This window comes from Apostichopus japonicus, chromosome 4 (genome assembly GCF_037975245.1).
Source record: "Apostichopus japonicus isolate 1M-3 chromosome 4, ASM3797524v1, whole genome shotgun sequence".
Classification (NCBI taxonomy): Eukaryota; Metazoa; Echinodermata; class Holothuroidea; order Aspidochirotida; family Stichopodidae; genus Apostichopus; species Apostichopus japonicus.
The window spans coordinates 4,691,977-4,711,884 of record NC_092564.1 but is presented as its reverse complement, the minus strand read 5'-3'; the positions used below and the strand labels follow the sequence as shown (position 1 = coordinate 4,711,884).

General features: G+C 38.7%; 2 protein-coding genes and 1 long non-coding RNA gene across 5 annotated transcripts in view; 1 reads left to right on the top strand and 2 right to left on the bottom strand.

Annotated features, from left to right (window-relative positions):
* The window catches only part of LOC139966219 (sialate:O-sulfotransferase 2-like), a 42,535-nt gene that overhangs the window by 9,542 nt on the left and 13,085 nt on the right, over window positions 1-19,908 (top strand). The window contains exon 1 of one of the 3 annotated variants that reach the window (XM_071969031.1): window positions 18,094-18,639. The exons of the other annotated variants lie outside the window; for them this stretch is intronic. The gene's annotated coding sequence lies outside the window, so the exon portion shown is untranslated. Of the gene's footprint in view, window positions 1-18,093; window positions 18,640-19,908 lie in introns of those variants that run through there. 3 annotated transcript variants of the gene reach the window in all.
* LOC139966216 (long-chain specific acyl-CoA dehydrogenase, mitochondrial-like) lies at window positions 3,415-12,293 on the bottom strand. Its single transcript, XM_071969022.1, has 10 exons — window positions 12,054-12,293; window positions 11,377-11,421; window positions 10,764-10,892; window positions 9,993-10,130; window positions 9,298-9,462; window positions 8,819-8,885; window positions 7,124-7,288; window positions 6,185-6,409; window positions 4,730-4,857; window positions 3,415-4,304 (listed from the first exon to the last, which is right to left on the bottom strand). The coding sequence occupies exons 1-10, from the start codon at window positions 12,146-12,148 to the stop codon at window positions 4,127-4,129; spliced, it is 1,335 nt and encodes a 444-aa protein (XP_071825123.1). The 5' UTR covers window positions 12,149-12,293; the 3' UTR covers window positions 3,415-4,126.
* On the bottom strand, window positions 14,990-17,884 carry LOC139966221 (uncharacterized). Its single transcript, XR_011792509.1, has 3 exons — window positions 17,765-17,884; window positions 16,021-16,147; window positions 14,990-15,224 (listed from the first exon to the last, which is right to left on the bottom strand). It is a non-coding gene; the product is annotated as an uncharacterized lncRNA (long non-coding RNA).

Sequence of the window (19,908 nt, the reverse complement as noted above, 5' to 3'; positions counted from 1 at the left end):
AAAATGGCGTTTGCAATTTGGTGCAATTTAGCCACACTTCAACACCCACTCCATTTTGTACATAATTTTGCATTTTCATCTGGCCTTAGATGCAATTTGGTGCTCCAAATGAGATTTTTTTCTCATTTGGAAATAAAAACGTGGTTTTCTGACTTGCGAAGCGGGGGGGCGGAAGTATCATTCCGCCCCCCCCCCCATATTTTTCTATTTTTCACGGTTTTCCGGTTCCTGCGCCCTTGCAGCAGTTTGTCTTTTCGGCAAGACAATCAACCACTGACGGACGATATGCAGTGACAAATTTACTCAATTGGAATGTCAATTTCTTGCTACCATTTCTTACAATGCGATCTGCAGGTTTGGCATCATAAAAGCGACAGAAGCTCATATGAAGGTAAACCAACCGAGTATATAAATGCGTCCCCTTTGACACGTATCATGAAAAGGCTGCAGAGTTCTCGATTAGTACAAAAGTGCATTTTGGCTAAGATCCTGTGTAGTATCTGTTCTCTTTCGAGGGGAATCGTGATACACACCCGACTATGATCACACAGTCACAGTCCCGATGCAAGGGGACTGGGGCTGAGAGCGGATCAGTCGTTCGGTAACTTGGTTTTCGTGCCCAGGTTCTTTCCTGGGTGACTTTTCTTTAAAAAGGTACATAATATGCAAGCCTACCCTTTACGGAAGGCATTAGTCTCCCATTTCAAGTCATTATAAAAAAGCAATAAAGAGCGCCTCATTTTATCCACTTGAAAAATGAAGGTATGACGTCATCTTATTGCGTACTTTCTGTAATGGATGCATATCTATTCCCTTGTTAGCGTGTTCACGGATCACATGTCGATGAAATGATGTTATATAAATACACTATTTAAAATTATGTATCATGACTTTGATTCCGCGGAATAGAAATGAACAATTATTTTCACTGCAGAACAGATGATTGACCCCACCCCTCCCCTCTACATTTAAGTCTGACGCCATACCCAACCCCGTTAATCCTAAATGAAGTTACCACACACTAGTTTAAAGAATGATCCTTGATCCATATCCCATAATTTTGTATCTTTTCGTTTTGATGTACTTTTCTGTTCGAATCACGACCTAATCAAGATGTGTATGGGAATACACAACATCAAACCCCCTTTGAACCCCCCCCCCCTCCCCTTCCCTTTCATAGTAAGTTAAAGTACTCATTTATACAACCTTGCAGTTAGTACTAACTATAGACATAATTTATAACCTTATGTTTCAGAATGAACCATTTCACGTCTACAATTTTATTTTTTATAGGGAGGAGCCCCCCCCCCCCCCCCGATCCATTGGCAGACACCCACTACAGGGAAGACGCTTCCAACGACCTAGGGTCACTCCCCGCCCTTATTTGAAGTGATGTGTTCACTCCTAAGAATGCATTATGCTCTTCGTTTCCCTCAATGCACAGTTAATGCAAAGTTTCCCTCAATTAGAATTAGCATGCCATGGCGTTTTCTCTAAAATCATGTACCATCGCACTCCATCTACAGCAAATAAACGTCATGACAATAAAGCCACCGAAGCCATTTCGGAGGGGAAGAGGGGGGGTTTGGGGTGGATCCAATATTTGAATTGTGAGAAAAAGAAATGTATTCCAATCATTTTTAATCCATTAATTCATAAGAATTATTGTGAACTTGAAAGTTTTTACAAGGAAAGTACTTGTCATGCAAGGAGAAGTGAAGGGTATAGGAGGGGGAGGGGGTGAGTCCGCTCCCGCTCCCACCCTCAATACCTCCAAACAAACAATAAAAACATGCCAATTTATAGAAATTGTGTCATTTTGAACATATTCCTAATTTAATTGGAGTTACGCAAGAACAGTGATTTATTATGAAATATCTAAAAGGCAAATAACGAGTACATCTACAACAACAACAAAAAATCACCGTTATTGTTGTGTCTAATTGTAAAAGAAGCATAATAACTCTAAAATTAAGGGTTATTTCTCGATGTCTCTTCGGTGAACGCTCGATGATACACTATCATGTGTGAACTTTGCGTATAGCATTGAATATGTGTTTTAGCACATATCAATATTTACTATCTCACAACTTGTTATTCTTTTACAGCCCTATAGTGTGGCTATATGGACTTCGTTAAAAAAACTTTGTAAATTGGTTGATTATTTACCCGTGGCTAGAGGGCTTGTGAGTGAAGCTCAATTGCCCGGCCACCGGGATTGGCTATAGTGGGATAAGATATATCCCTGAAAGGGGTTCCATTTCCATTGAAGTCAGTTACCCCTTTAATCCTTCGACTGGTACCCCCCCCCTCCTATTTGTACTGACTCCAGACCGTGGGAAACTTGTCCCTTTTGCTTAATTGCTTGGTTCTGATTTAGTCAGTCTCTCGTCACGCTCACGTATTCGTAATAAATCCGTTAACTTTTTAATCCTTTCTTTGTAAATTCCTGTAAAGTACGTTAAGTTAAGTTTCCATCTTACACACGCTTTCACATTAGCCAGAACAGTCACATGAAAATTAAAGGGAAAATTGAAGCATTAGCTCCACGAATATTAAAACTATTTTAAAATAGTACAAGGATACCCTGTGTATATATTCTGAAAAGGAGGAAGTGACGCTGCTGAATCGATTGATAGCTACGATTGAGTTTACAAAGCATCAAAATAACGGGTAAAGTTATCATATCGAGTGGTCTCATTTGAAAAAAAATACCGGATAAAAGAAACTAAGTAAAGCAATGTGAAAACATCATGTGTGACCACAAAACAACAAATTTCTACATGGGCATCATAGCCCCCCCCCTCCCCGCCCTTCTCTCTACCCCTTCGCCTCCCCTCCGAATTGGCAAATAGGCATTAATGTAATTCTTTGTCCACGGCTATAATTTACACAAGTTATTGATTATGATATTGAATCTTAACTGACGATAATTCCAAAATGTACGAGGCAAGAAATAATGTTAATTTATACAAGCCCTTCTCTAGTCTCAAAATACCATTTTATATTTAAAACTTGCTGTACATAGATATTCAAATTGCTGATACGTAAATGAGAATATGTCGCATATGACGTCATGTGACGCTTCATTATCCCGTAACCTGTGGGAGAAGTTAATATCTAAGTATCTTGGACTACTGTATGGATGAACTGTGAAAATAAAGACAAATATAAATGACTCCTGACCCTTATAGATGTCGACAATACGAATTGCATCAGACCATGTTTTTTTGTTCATAGCCCTGTCTGTTGTTTCGTTGAATCAGAAAGTTGGATCGTACCAGCATACCACTGCTGAATTTTGTCAACCTTTAGTAATCTCGTGATCTCGGCCGTTATAAAAGAATACGATAAACATGCATAAGACCATTACATTGGCAGTCTTAGTCTTATAGTCTGTAAATATTGGATATGTTTACATTTCATTAAATACTAAGACATTTTCTGGTTGACGAATGTTTTGGATTCCCTCGTGGATTCTTTCTACCATCGCCGTTGAAGGGACTCCATTTCCTTGGTGTTCCAAAAATTCTACTTAGGGTGTCTTATGGTTTGATCAATTGCTGTCCGTAATTGTGTAAGACTCGTTATATATGGTATGGAAGAAACGGTTTCATTTAAGTAAATAAGAGAATGCAAAGTAACTTGATTTGATGTGGATATATGTGTCTTTGATGGACAGATGAGAAACCGTAAACCCCCTCATTTGCAGACATTCCCTGCAAAACAGTGATATTCTGAATTAATTATACAATCATTCGTCCGTTCAACCAATAGGCGTCATCAATAAGGCTAACTCATCACAATAGCCATAATCTGGTAATATCAAATGTTGATTCCATCTCAGCTTACTATACCATGTTTACACGCACATCCCCTCACCAGGTTTTTTTTATTTATTTATCTATTTTCCACAATTTCCACAATTTATAAATTGTATGTTTAACGAAGAGCCATCGTCCCCACTCTCAGATTTCTCAGTAATCTTTCCTTTTTCGTAAATTAATATGCTGGGGACCTCTTCCACAAACCGTGTCTTATATTTTGTTATATCTCTTACAACATACTATATATTGTAGCGACAGAAGTAAATGGCATACATTTACAATTTTTAAATGTTATCTTCTCAATCCTTGATGATATCTCTAGCTATGAGTTCCTTCATGATCTCGTTACTCCCTCCATATATTGGAAAGACTCTAGAATCTGTGAATGCCCTCGCTATGGGATACTCCCACATGTATCCCCATCCTCCGTGCAGTTGTACACACTCATTGGCAACCTTGTTGTTCATGTCAGATGTCCTGAAAAAAACAAAAGTATTATGATTTATATAGATCATAAGATTTTATCTATCAGAATTTTGGAAACAGCTTCAATGCTATCATTGTATTTTCGGATAGGAAGTCGATTGCTATATATGCATAGATAACCTAGCATGACTATTTTATTCTGACTAAACCGGAAGGTAACTAGATCTCAGAAATGTAAAAATTAAGGTTATATACCTTAAGTCTAGGACTGTGCAATAGAACAAAACTTAATCCTTCCTTATGTTCTTCAATGTGAGGTTTTATTTCTTAGGTTCTTTAATGTGAGGTTTTATTTCTTAGGTTCTTCAATGTGAGGTTTTATTCCTTAGGCTCTCTAAAGTGAGGTTTTATTCCTTAGGTTCTTCAATGTGAGGTCTCATTCCTTAAGTTCTTTTAAGTGAGGTTTTATTCCTTACCAATACTTGCACATTGACGCAGAGCTGTTATCCAATTTTCCTTCTCCGTAAAGTTGTAGACACATATCAGTGAAAGATCGACCAACACAAATTTCTGTCTTCATCTCAGCCAACTTATGCTGTATAGTCTGCAAGAAATAAGTGACGAAAATCAATATCAAAAACAGCGTTATTCATAGCAGTTTAACAATTTTCTACACAGAAAAAAACCGAGTGTGTTGACTCCATATCACATAACAGAGTAGACTAGAATGAGCAAATATTCTGGTTTCGATGCCAAATAATAGACAAAACCGATTTGTAAGGTATGCTTATATTTCTAACCAATGTAAACATATTTTGTAATCAATTGAGCTTTCAATTCGAATAAGACAAACTTTACAATATGTACTTTAAATTAGTGCATACTGTATACCGTTCAATGCAAACATTGCTTTGTGCAAATAAATCTGGTAGTTATAAAGAGTAAGATAATAGACGGGCGTCATAGGCTAAGTAGTAGTTTTATTCCACCGCCAAAACAAACCATGGGTGTAACTAACAGTCGTGGGCAGTGACCTTACAAATCACTTTAGGGTAACCATAGAAACCGTACAGCCTAAGCGTACAGACTGACAGATAGACAGACACGCAGACAGGCCGACAGACTGCTCCTCACAGTCGATCGATGAATGTATAGGCAAAGCGTTTATTCGGATATATGAACGGTACAGAAGTCATTCATGGCATATGATATTTTTGAATGCTATTCAAAACTTGAAAAGTGATGAATAAATTTCGACAATAATGTACAGGCTCTTCTGACGAAGTGGCTGAACTATTACAATTTTTCTTTGGAAATTTGATCATTAAAATGTCAGCGCCTCGGAATCAATTCAGGAATGTATAATTTAGCAAGCAGAAGACTTTATAAATGTCAAACTGTGTAGTCCTATATCGGTCCAAGTGTTCCAATTATTCATGATTGTATTATGTTGTAAATACTTGTACAGGTTGATATGAAGTGTAAAGTGGTATTTGTTGAGATAGAATTAATACATTGTACTAAAACAATGGATGAAACCAATCATGGCCGAAGGAACATGAGTTACTAACGTAATTAGCTTAATTAAGAGCCTTACTTAAGGGCGCCGAATATTCTGATTATTTCCATGATGCACAAGGAACATTCAAACTAGACGCATTCTTTTCTTAAAACTACCTTCCTTCTCATCGGCGTCAAGAACCTAGTCAGCGACAACTGTATCACCGGTCGCCATCTTGAAGTCGTCTTCATTTAGCCTAAATAGCCCATATTTGAGAATCCACTTGTTCTATATCTCTTACTTGCCTCGGCCCCTATTAAGTTGTCCCAGAGGTTGTATATCTTGACCAACCCCACCCCCACACCCACTCGTTCGGCCATTTCATTCTTCAACTATTAAGTGCAATCATTTTATAATAACACTCACTCACCTGCAGTTTGGATAATGTCTTTCCGAAGGCTTTCCTCTTGCGCACATAGTCGCGCGTTATTTCAAACATATATTCTGCGTGGGCTTGACAGGCTATTCCAAGGAGCAATCTTTCCCTGGGTAACTGGTTCATTAGGAGATAGAATCCTTTATCCATCATAGCTTCTCCTCCTAGCAGAGCTGATGATGGTAGCCGCACATCTTCAAAAAACAGCTCAGCCGCGTCCTGAAGAAATGATAGTATTAATCGGACTATCTCAAATGTTGCCGTTTGCGATTATTCCGGTCAATAATTGTCAGTAAACTTCATTACATCAATAGCATTTCGAATGGAATCATTAATGATGTAATCGATACAGAACTATCAAGAAGGTGACAAGAGCTCTCGGAGAGTGTCTTAGCGTGGTCGGTTGTAGTATTTGGTGACCAAATGAAAACATTTACACTCTTATTGTGCATGCTATCTATCCATCCATCCATCCATCCATCCATCCATCCATCCATCCATCCATCCATCCATCCATCCATCCATCCATCCATCCATCCATCCATCCATCCATCCATCCATCCATCCATCCATCCATCCATCCATCCATCCATCCATCCATCCATCCATCCATCCATCCATCCATCCATCCATCCATCCATCCATCCATCCATCCATCCATCCATCCATCCATCCATCCATCCATCCATCCATCCATCCATCCATCCATCCATCCATCCATCCATCCATCCATCCATCCATCCATCCATCCATCCATCCATCCATCCATCCATCCATCCATCCATCCATCCATCCATCCATCCATCCATCCATCCATCCATCCATCTATCCAACCATCCATCCATCCATCAATCAATCCATCAATCCATCAATCCATCAATCCATCAATCCATCCATCCATCCATCTATCTACCTATCTATCAATATACTGACCGATGCCTTCTGACCAATCTTCTCCAAAATTCTACCTTTTTGGAAACCGGGCATGTCGTCTTCTACCAAAAACAGAGAGATTCCGTGAGCTTTCCTGTCTTGGCTTAGTTGGGTAATAGCAACAACGATCACCGTATTTGCAAGATAACCGTTTGAAATGAACACCTGAAATGAGGAAAGATGAAGTGAATGTAACAAAATATGAAACACTGCATGGTGAACACATTACACACATTATTCAAGAAACTGAGACCATCCACCCCCCACCCCCACCCCACAGGCACACATCACCTTCTGTCCCTCAACCTCCGTCCCTTCCTCCCGTCCCTTACTGCACCGTCCGTACCTCTTTGTCCGCCCTTCTCTTCTCAACATGCAGTTTAGCTGGTCCGGTTAGTGCCCACTCGGTGAACATTGTAAGTAAAATGAGAACTGATAAAGAAGTTGTTATACACCAAATCATGCTAAAGTTTGCTAAAGTATCTCAATACTTCCAGAACCATGGCAGTACAAGCCCTTCAAGCTGTTCTTTAAGTCGAGTTTGGTTCATTTTTTCATTGTTTTAAAAAAAAAAAAATCCCATAAAAATGTAAGCTTTTTACCTTTACTTAATTAAATTAAGATCAAAAGTTGCTTCTTAGCTGTTTTAGATTTGAATAACATAAATAGCATGAAAAGGTGTCTGAGCGACGAAATGTAGAGGATCGTCGATCAAATCAATGAATTAATTGATCATTAATATCCACAAGGTGACAAAATCAATCAGGATATATTTAGTTGGATCAAAGATGTGCATCCTTGTTTTGAGATAGTTCGTTGTTGTGAGGAAGTATTACATGTCACTTGTTTGTTGCACTATCGTCCCCAACTGTATAGCAATGGTATGTAACCCATATATACAGCAAGGTTGGACGTGAAATTGACCTTGCGGGAATGGGGGGGGGGATACACTGAACTTTGAACCTGGTAACTACTCTTAGGGAAACTGTAAATATAACATTACCTGGGAAATATAAGACAAACAGGATGGTACTTACACACAGTACAACGGTTACAGTGAAATATAATATTTTATCATATGCTTCGGGCTTCTGATTGTAAAGATCGCTGGATGATTGAGTTATTTGTAACAGTAAGTGGTGTTGATCCGGAAAATTGAACGCACATCTAGGTTTACTCTCTGACACCTCCGCCATAAAGGCTAATATATTATAAAGTGTGTTTGAAGATGTCATTCTAACGTAGACTTCAGCATATGGAATGGCTTTGTGTATTTGTATTGTTATTTATTAAACAAATAGCCCGAGTCTAACTATAGATCATCGGTCTAAAATTAGTTCACCGCAAGCAAACTATCTGTAGGACTCGCCAAGGTAACTGAGATCTTGAAGATAAAACACACCAATAATCCACAAATTGTCTTTGTTTTTTTATAACTGGCCTTATGTATATATATATATATATATATATATATATATATATATATATATATATATATATATATATATATATGCGCACGTGTGTGTCTGTGTAGATAGAAATAGATGGATAGATGACTGGATGAATGGAAACATTCTATTTTGAGTTTATTTCTATGTATTTAACTTTTATTTATTATTATATTCATCTGTTTATTATGTTAGATATTATGTTGCTAACACAACCAGCTGATTGAGTTATATAAGTTGTCCTCACCTTGCTCCCATTCAATATCCAGTCATCTCCATCTCGCTTAGCGTGAGTCTTTATTCCCTGAAGATCACTAACGAAAATACACACAGACAAATGTTACGATTGATCGTACAATAACGTAATAAAGATTTGATTTATTTAAGTTTTCTTTACTTCACTATAACCATGCTAAAGCTGTCAAAAGTTCGCACTCTTACTTGAAACTTAATTATAACGTCTAATTTTGGGCATACGTCAGTACATTTGTTCAAGTCAACCTCCTTCAGAAGGTATAAACAAAACAAAAACAAACATTCTAAACGTAGAGATATTTATAATACAGGATTTGCAAAATAGGAGGCGCTCAACAGAAACTCATCCGCGCTCCATTATGAAAAAATAAATGATAAAGAAAATACAAAACACAGTATAACTAAATAAACAACAAGAACAAATGAACAAAGTAGGAAAGCAATTTCATAAATAGCAACAATGAGTCTCACCTGCCAGCCGAGGGCTCTGTCATGGCGATAGCTCCGATGTTGGTACCGGCTGCCATGCCCGGTAGGAACTTCTCCTTCTGTTCCTGGGTGCCGTACTCATTAATGTAAGGCATCACGATATCGTTGTGCAGTGGCCACGCTGTACCAGCACAGTTCGCGTAAGCCCTTCAAACAAATCACATGAAATTGAAAAAAAAGGCGTAATCGCGCCCTTTCAATGTTTTTCCATGTGTTGTTTCTTGTTAAGGCATTGTTATATATTAATTAGTTATCGTTTGTTACAATTTCCATCTTTACATTATCTTTCTTTCTTTGTTCACACTAGAAGACTTTCATTTGACATTTACCAAGCATATTAGGCATCTGGCAATTACCTAATCGCTTGTTTCTGTATCAAGTCTGACAATCAACAAGCAAATTGTTTATTGTTATATGCGCATCATGTTCTACGGTACATGAAGATATTGAAAGTTGGGTGCTCATTCTAAAAATTATAATATTCCACAGATGAAGTAAACGTTGTTTTTGTATTCTGTATCTAAGATCATACTTGGTGTAAATATATATAATAATTCACAAAATGCCTTAAAATCCCTATCTGTAATGAGATCAGCGACCACATTTAACATTTATTCTTAATTCTAACTAGAATCTAAGTATAATGAAATCATTTTATACACGTATGGATAACTTACTGTTCTTCTGTAAGAATCATGCTTGTTTTGAAATCACCGCCACTTCCGCCAAATTCTAGCGGCGTCGTGACACCTAAGAAACCAGCAGCTCCTAGTTTGGCCCATATTTCTCTCCCAACGTGTCTTTGCTTCTCCCAGCTTCAAAAAAAAAAGGGAATGTGAAAAAGAAATTGAACATTAGTGACGTTTGCAAAGGGAGGAGTTTTCATTCTTCCTCCTCTTCCATCTCCTCTCCGCCCCTCCAACCCTTCTTCATCCCAAGCTTTTAGTCTTGTACCAACATACTTAAGTAAACCTTTCGTCATCTACACTACGTTTACATTACACATATAGTACACCGGAAGTTCTGGCACTGAAATGGGCGATGATACACCCCCTGCCCCTGGGGGGGTGGTTGCGGATGGAGGATGGAAATATGGTATAGCTTAGGCTAGGAAAAAGTCTATCTTTGCGAGGGCTACGTGATATATATGGTATATAACATGTACTTAAAGAATTTTGATCAATTCTCGCAAAATTTCATATGATGATCGTAAAGTGCATCAATAAGTATTTTATTATGTTGTGCAATTAGGCCTACATACTTCTTCCGCCGCACTACCGCACTGCATATTTATTCTAGATATAATAAAATACGTATAAACTCATTGCGTTATAACCATTATGAAAACAGATATACACCAAAGAGGGGGGGGGGGGGGGGGGGGGAGAGAATGGTATCTAAAAAGTAAAGAGACCATTTATCACCTTTAAGATTATACATTGACTTACGTGTCTTGATTTGGTGTAATCTCTTCTTTCACAAATCTTCGAAATGATTCTCTGAAAATGTCATGTTCCTCTGAAAATACACTCCTGGTACCAATATCCATAAGACTCTCTGTTTGTCCAACTTCCGGTCTGCAAGGAGCAATAAAAAAAAAATGAAAGGTCCAAACCTCATTTAAGCAATGTTTATATTTCTTTCTTAAATATGGCATTGACAGTGCAGTTAGATTCATTCGCTTTCCAAAAACAGAAATCGTTGTAAATAATGAAGAAACAACACACAAGAAGAAACACAGGGTTGTGCTAATAACTATATTTTTGTAGTTTTGTAGTTTTGTGTGAGATGGAAGAAAAAAATGGGGGAGGGGTTGTATACCCCATACCCTTTCCTGATCCGACATTGTGTATTAAAGATGCTGGTTGTATACGTGTACTCACGTTGTACGGGTACTCACACCGAGGGGAATTCTACTTGTACCCACGGTACTCAAACTGCTGTAACTCGTCGGTCTTACTAGTCATAAGCTATCTTAGATAACGTATCTGAGCGAATGAATTGCTTTCTTTGCTTAATAACTACTTCCCTTATTTTACAATCGCTCAAGTTTCATCTCACCTTCGTGTTACTTGTTCATCATGTTCGGCCACACTGCTTGAAAGCCTTAACAGGACAAAATCAAAAAGATAATGTTACTATATTAAAATAAAGGAACATTGTTAATGAATTGTTTTAAGAAATTATCATAAATATGGTATAAACTTTTTCCTGTCTGCCAATTTAAGTCAGTCGTGGGGACTTTTTTATCTTTTACTATAGCATTTTTGCACAACATTCTTTACAAATCTGTATGTAAATCGCTAAAAGAAACATTGTTATCCTAATACAAAGCGTTTAACGATGCATTTATAACGAAACCTTTGAAAACTCTTATGGACATATGAAAACTGTTTCCCACAAAAAGGCGGTAGTTGGTTTAAATAGACTCTTTGTAGACCTACTATATATCACCTAACAGTTGCATGCATATGCAAGACATATAGCTTCCTTCCAATTTCCTTTCCACTCAGCAATGCAGCACTAGAAGCACACCCCCCGCCCCTCCTCCCCCTCCTCCTCCCCTTCCCTCCTCCTCTTCTTCGTCTTGTGTTTGCTATAGTCATTCCTTATCTAACCTGAGCTGCCTTTAAGTATAGCCTTATGAGTTTTTTACGACTACTAAGAATAATTCAGTTCTTTAATTTAATGTTCGTGAACTTCTCTGCAATGCCACAATTAACGGTATTTAACATTACCTATATATTTCAGTCCGTTTTCCTAATTTCGTCGATTTCTGCAGCTGACAGAAAACTCCTCTCCTCGGGATAAACTTTAAGAATCTGTTTGCCATAATGAAACCACAAAAAAAACGGCTAAAATTGGTATTTTTAAAATGTAATAATTCTTGCAGGCTGGATTAAACAATCACACAATTTTGGTTCTTCACCGACTGTCCAATTACTTGTCACGCAATGAGCATAGACACACAAAGTAATCAGCCTATATATAGTATTCTATGTCAGCTACACATACAAACATACCGGTATCTTTGATATGTAAACATATCATTTATACCTCACTATCACGTGTCATAACGATTATTCGTCTATATACATATCTCTCTCAGACAGAACCTTTGATCTGACAAAGGTTCAAAAAGTGCAGACAACAGTTTAGTAGACATAGTTAATAGCTATATATAACGGAATGTGGGACTATCTCTGTGTTCCACATGCAGTAGGCCTATGTATGTATATTAGATCCTCCTGCAAGCAGGAACTCGCGAAGGAGCCTCATTGGCTTATCAAAGCCGCAAGCTGACCGAAGTCAGTCTCTTACATTCATATTTAACGTCCATGATTATGAATTGGTAATTGTCAACAACTCTGTAACTGGACGACATACATTAATCTGGGAGTGACTCGAACCGGGGACCTTATGATTGAAAGGCAGCGGCGTTAACCACTGAACTAACACTCCAAGTGTTAGCGTCAAGTATTAGCAGTGAGACCAACTATCAGGCAACTTTATAACTTACTATTATGATGTCATACATTAGTGAGATTATCCAAACACCAACGATCTGCCGTTCCCCCCCCCCCATTTTCGTGTTTATTTGATCGTCAAAACGAGAGGTTGGGGGGATGGGGGGGCTTAGAATTTATTATAGTCATTGACATGAATCGTTGATCTTTTCTCACGTGATCAGATAGATGATTCACTTTGACTTGGTGTTTTCTTTTTCCATCTTCAGAAAGATAGGCCTATGGGGAAGTGAGAAACAAAAACAAAAACACCCACCGCCACCCCTCCGATAATACCTTTAACAACTTTGATATTATAGTGTATGGCGTCTTTACTGCAGTGCGCATAAGAACATATCAGAACGTCGCAACGATGGTGATGGCGGTTTGCAAAACTATATGCAAACAGTAAGAGAGATATTTTCTTCATATATTTGTTTCTATTGCTGATAAGCTCAGGTTCAAGGTCACCTTAACTCATTATCAACCTTTATCAGATATGAATCTGGAAGTCTACAGCCAGTATATAGGACAGATCACAAACGAACTTGACCTATAGCTATTCCACAAAATCAAATTCAACGACTGCAGCTAGTTCAAAATAATGCGGCACGGCTTATTTCCAAAACTGCTCACCAGAGACCATAACCTCACCTGTTCTGGCTTCTCTGCACTGGATTCCTTGCCATCTCCGCATACAATATGTATATATAGGCGTAGGAGGCGGGGGGCTGGGGGGGCCAACCAAAAGTGTTTGTGGAAATTCGGGCAATATGCTGAGAATTTTTCGGGCACCTACTGAAAGAAAAATAATTTGCAATGTGTTTTTCAATGGTAAAAGTGATATAATTATTATAATTATTATTGTAACGACTTCCCCAATAATTCTAACCAATATGGAAAGGTAATAACACGGAAAATGATTGTATGTTATTGGCATGTGATGTAATAACCGATGAATGCCTATGTGATATGCAGAATAACATGTTGAACGCGCGCGGAGGGCGCGAAAAATGTTGGTTCTATTTTTCGGGCAAGTCGTTACAGCCCCTCCCCCCCCCCCAAATCAAATTAGGCTCCTACGCCTATGCCTGAGAGGGTAGGGCCGATTGGATATGATGGAAACAAAAGTGAGTGTGGGTGCCTTTATTGGATAGAAGAGATAGCTTTCCAATTTATCAGGGTATACGATACGGAATCACGAGCATATTAGAATTTTTACTTTATGATCAAACCCCCTTCCCTTAAAGTATCCCCTTCTCTATATCCCAAACTTGTCCAGTTTAGTATAAAATACCATGTTGCCCTTTTCTTGAATATAAAATGGTGCTGTTTCCTTCAATAAAAATTACCATTAGGTAAGCTATATAAAGTGTCCTTTGGTTAAATGCTAAGGAATTGGCTGTACAGAGTAGCAGAGAAAATGCCACAGTACCCCCTCACCCCTTCACTAGCAACGAGGTAAATGAATCTGGAGGATTCATGTCAATTGGGTGCGCGCGTACCATGTATGGAGGGTCATGTGATGTGTTCCAGGGCGGTACTATACTGATATTTCTCTGTAGCAGTTCGAGAACAGTGTTAGTGACTTCGTGAAAGATTGGTCGGTTCGGACATGGGAACTAACGGCATAAGAAGGTACTGGTACTTCAGGCCTACGAAATAGTGCTAATATGCTAACGTTCAACCTTATTCTCTTGAATGAAGGCAGACTTTCTACATAATCTTACTTATTAATACAGCTCTAGGGGCAAGCTTTGTCTCATATGGCCTAACGTTATTACTACACGCTATAAGTGAATGTAGAAATGGGAAATGTGGGGAAATGTTTAGTTCAGTGCAACCACGGAATTCTCCATGGAACAGAGCCTAATGCTGCTCGACGGGAATATAGCTATCACGTTAGGCTACAGGCACGGTTATTGCTAGGTAACGGGTGTCGTCTGCTGCTCTAAGCACGCAAACACATTTACGTACTAGTTGGGTGAAATCATCATGCGTAATAGGGAGAGTAGTATATTAGTACCACCCTGGAACACATCACATGACCCTCCATACATGGTACGCGCGTACGCGCGTATTTACTGTGTGATAGTTTCTCCAGATTCATTTACCTCGTTGTTCACTAGTTCTATGTTCTGATGTGGGTTTTTAATTGCACAGGTAGGCTACTTTGCCGTAGTGTGGGGCAAACATTTACATTTTTTACATTTTATCTTATCAATCCTTGATGATATCTCTAGCTATGAGTTCCTTCATGATCTCGTTACTCCCTCCATATATCGGAAATACTCTAGAATCTGTGAATGCCCTCGCTATGGGATACTCCCACATGCAGCCCCATCCTCCGTGAAGTTGTACACACTTACTAGCAACCTTGTTTTTCATCTCGGATACGGTATCCTTTGTAACAACGAGAGAGGAAAAGAGAGGAAAAATAAAAGTAGTAGCCAATGATTGGCCGAAATGAGTAACGTATACAAGTGGATACCAGTCAAATTCTTTTCGCAATATATTTTAGCCGACGTCATGTATAGGCTATCATTAATCGATATCCATTGATCGATATAGCCCTTGATCAATATAGCCGTTATCAAATATCATCGGTCAGTATACGATTGATATCAATATCCATTGATCATTATGGACCTACTCATATACCATTGATTGATAGTTTGATTCATACCATTAGTGGTTACCAAAGTAATAAATATCATATCTTCCATAACATGGCTGCAGTAATTGGAAGGTGGATGGGGAACCTCCCTTTCCATCCTCACCTCCCAAAGCCTTCCTCCTCCACCATTCATGTTGAAAGAAGACATGTCTCCCCCCCCCCCTCCTCAATATTCAAGCATTGTTCGAGTCCGATGTTTTGGTCTAAAATGGAGACACCACCCCAGCCACCCAGCCACCCAGCCACTCAGTTACCCAACCACCCAGCCACCCAACCACTCAGCCACCCAACCACCAAGCCACCCAGCACCCAACCACTCAGCCACCCATCCACCCAGCCACCAAGCCACCCAGCCACTCAGCCACCCAGCCACCAAGCCACCCCAAAGGGTGGCTGGGAGGCCTCTCTGTCAGGTATACTACTGTAAAACCAATCTTTACTCATTGTTATATATCAATGAAATATGTCAACTATTCAATGAGTTGGAATACTTTGACAGTGTCAATTGCGACCTCTTCTTACCGAAAATTGCACATAGATGCTGTACTATTATCAAACCTCCCTTCTTCGTAAAGTTTTAAACAGAAATCCGTGAAGTTCGCCCAATGCAAATTTCTGTTTACATTTCCGCCAACCTATGCTGTATATTCTGAGAAGAAGAGAGAGAAAAAGGTTCAAATATACGTTGTGTCAATACTTTATCTGTAGCATACCCCAACGCAATCAAATACATTTATCATACAAGTATAATTGCTTTTCTGTTATCATCATTTACATATACCGGTATAGGCCTATACAGTAAACACAACCATGTTACTTCACTAACGACTGGTTTCTCTAGTTAGCAAATGAACAGGACATAGTTCAATAACTATAGATATGCAGGGGAGTCTTTTTCTCTAATGTTACATTTATTGCTTTGCGTAAATTGCAGTTCAGATGATAGTTTAGGGAGAGGAGGCCCAACTCTTACTCTTGAACCGGGCCCATGAAATCCTATCAATATACGCAATTGAGCCTAGGATAAAATTTGCATATGGACAACTATTTGAATGAAAAATTTATCGTGGTACATAGTTAAAATTATTAGGATAATAAATAACAGCTTAACATATTTCTTACATGACGCTCTATAGTGTACACATCCAGTATTATACTAGAAAGTCGAATTCGTGCATATAGCTTTACTATATATCCATAATAAAAAAATTGATATGAAGATGGGATTTGACCTATAGTTGCCGAACAATTCCTAGCAAGTTTGTTCAGCAATCAAATTCACCTATCGGAATACCCCTTTAACTTATAGAAGCTTATCAGCTGGGTTCACACATTACGTCCATTCCGCTTGTAGTAATGAGGTTCGTATATATACTTCCATATTCGTATATATATTTCTATATGATACAAAGTTACTCGTATAGTTATATACGATTTCCATATGCAATGTGTACGAAATACTCATAGTTATATGAGTTTCACACACATTGTAGGATAACGTACACTTTTTCTAACTTAAGATTATATCACAATCTATATAAAATATCTTACAAATATATATGTTTACAGCAGTATTTCCATAACTTTATCCCCCACGAACCCCCTATGGATGTCAGAGTTGTCCAAGTCCACGAACCCCAACCTTTCGAGACACGATCTGAGTCATTATTATACTATAATACGCATAACAGTGCTTCGTAAAAGATCAAGTATCACATGCATGGTACGGTACTACTATGGCAACATATGCGTATATGGAACGCGAAAAGAGTTTGTCAATAGGTACGACTTTTGTACATTATTAAATTATATGACATATCAGATGTTAGCTCAACAAAAATACTCTAGTTTTGACTTTCACGTTTCACGAACCCCCTGGGATGGACTCACGCACCCCTGGGGGTTCATGCACCCGAGTTAGGGAACCCCTGGTATACAGCTTTGTTACGATTCAAAATGATCACTTTTGATAACAAAATACATCCACAAAAAGAGCGATTATGAATATCAAAAGTTCTCATAGTAAAACTTCTATTACAGGGACCGACCCTCGCGAAAAAAATGGTATGATTTATGGTCGTTTAATATCGTCCGAGTAATTTAAATTTCTGTGCAGTTGTTTAATTATGTCATATACAGTGTTGAAGAACAGCTGTGTTTGTAAAAGACGAAACCCTGTATAACAGAAACATGCGTAGTTTTGTATACAATTCATATACGTTACGGAAACAAATGCAGTACAGATAACGCATGTGTTAAGATATACCTCCACTGTATAGTATCGAGACAAAGCCTGCAAATACCGCAATATGGAATTTTGATATTCAACTATGAGAACAATGCAGCGACGATATATCCTTTCATAGCAAAGCACGATCTCTTTACGCTTTGTCGTCTCGATCCAATGCACAATATTTGATACAATCATATTTCATACAATGCTAAAATGAAGTAAAGATATGCCTTTGTGAGTAAAGAATGGAATCTATTTCGTCACAAGGACAATATCCAAAAATATCATCAGGTCAACAAAATAATAATTAGCAAGTCACAATCCGAAAAGCTGGCTCTGACAAGATTCAGTTTTCGTTGTACGTATTGAATGAGTATATGGTTAATGGTGCATTGTGTTGCGGTAAAACGGCGTGTCCCGTAAATTCGCGTACTGCAGTGTTATATATATATATATATTTGTCAAGCCAAATTGTAACCACTCAATTGAACGGAATTTTAATCCACGAAGCCTAAGCGAAAACGGTTAATATTACTACGGTGAAACAAGAAAACACCACTTCTTGTATTCTGTGTCAATTCCGTGGATAATTTCATCCATTTGCCGAATTGTTCCTGTGAACTTCGTGGCATGCTTCAAACAGTTTGACTGAGGAACTGGATACGTGATAATTCTATCACATTAGGAAGAATTTCAATCAAACGATCGATTTAAATCAAGTGGATGTAGAAAAGAATTAAATTACAGAGTAAAATCTGAGAGATCGCCAATAATAATTATAGTTGTCCCTGAAAAGAACGTGCTCTCTTTGTGCCCTTTTCATTGCGGATTTGCCATATCATTCTACGTGTTGCTGTGATTGTGTTCACATTATCGCTGATTTTACCATCTAGACTTGAGTTATCAAGGTAAGTCGATATAATAAAGTCATTAACTTAACTAACTGCTACCATATATAGAGGGAAGGTACTACAAACTATCCAATTGAATAGCCTGGTTAGGCTATACAAGAAATAACGTTAGGATATTGGGCGTGGGGGGGGGGGGTAGCCGGAAGCTTCCAAACACATCAGAGGGGCATTTTCTCATTCCAAAACCACCACTCGTTATGCTATAAACCGATACACACCGGCCATATCACTCAAATATATATGATATGTTAGTATGCTATCAATACTATTTATTGTGTTTTATTGTGATTTATTGTGTTTATTGTTAACCGTGCTACAAAAAGATATGTGATGCCATTTAAAAAAAAAGCATGTACAGACTAAAAATAAATAATTAAACTAAAATATTAAAATTAACAAAGGGTTAAGATATCCAGAAGACAGTTGGAAACAAGTGGGTGCATGTGCCACCAGTGCCCCCCCCCCCCTCCGCCTTCTACCCCCCGATATTGGGTACCATGCAAAAAGGGCCGGGTCGTATAGCAACGCTTATGTTATAGCATGATATAATTGTTTCATTGACGTGTTCTTTTGTGGTAGTTCTACTTCGAACAATATCACTGATCAGGATTTTGCCAGTTTTATGCCGCATCGGGTTCAGTCGGGAAATTCTTACATGTATAGCGTTTTCCCGACTGGCAGTCGTGCGGTGTGCGGGTGTACAGTTTTTTTTTATCAAATCACGGGTTAATAAAGTTGCAGCGTGCGGGGTCAGTCGTGGGACAATAAAGGCAAGCGCACACTGCACTAACCCGACTACGACTCGGAAGCCGAGTCGACTAGTTGGCCACGATTGTCTACAACTGATCCCCGACGATTAGTCGGGGTGAGTTGCATCGGGTCGGCGTCGGGGCAGTGTGCACCTGCCTTTAGTCTTCACGAATAACGAGTTTTAACGGCGGTCGAGTTGAGTCGAGTCGGGATAAGTCGTACAGTGTGCGGCTGGCTAAATATGAAAAGCTGAATCAGACGACAAAAATGATTTCTATAATCGCTTCCGATCCTTCCCATAAACAGAGGGTAAGCCCGGGCTCATGAACATTGCAGCAACATAAACGAACATGCGGTATGCCCACATGCGCAGTATAGCACTGCACGCACGTTGTACTCCAGCTAGTTTGTCATATGTGCGTACGGCCGTGAGGTAGAAATCAAGGCGGCTGCCAGGGTCTGTAGTGTATGAAGTATACGACACTTAACCTAACTATTAGTTCATATGTACAGTAT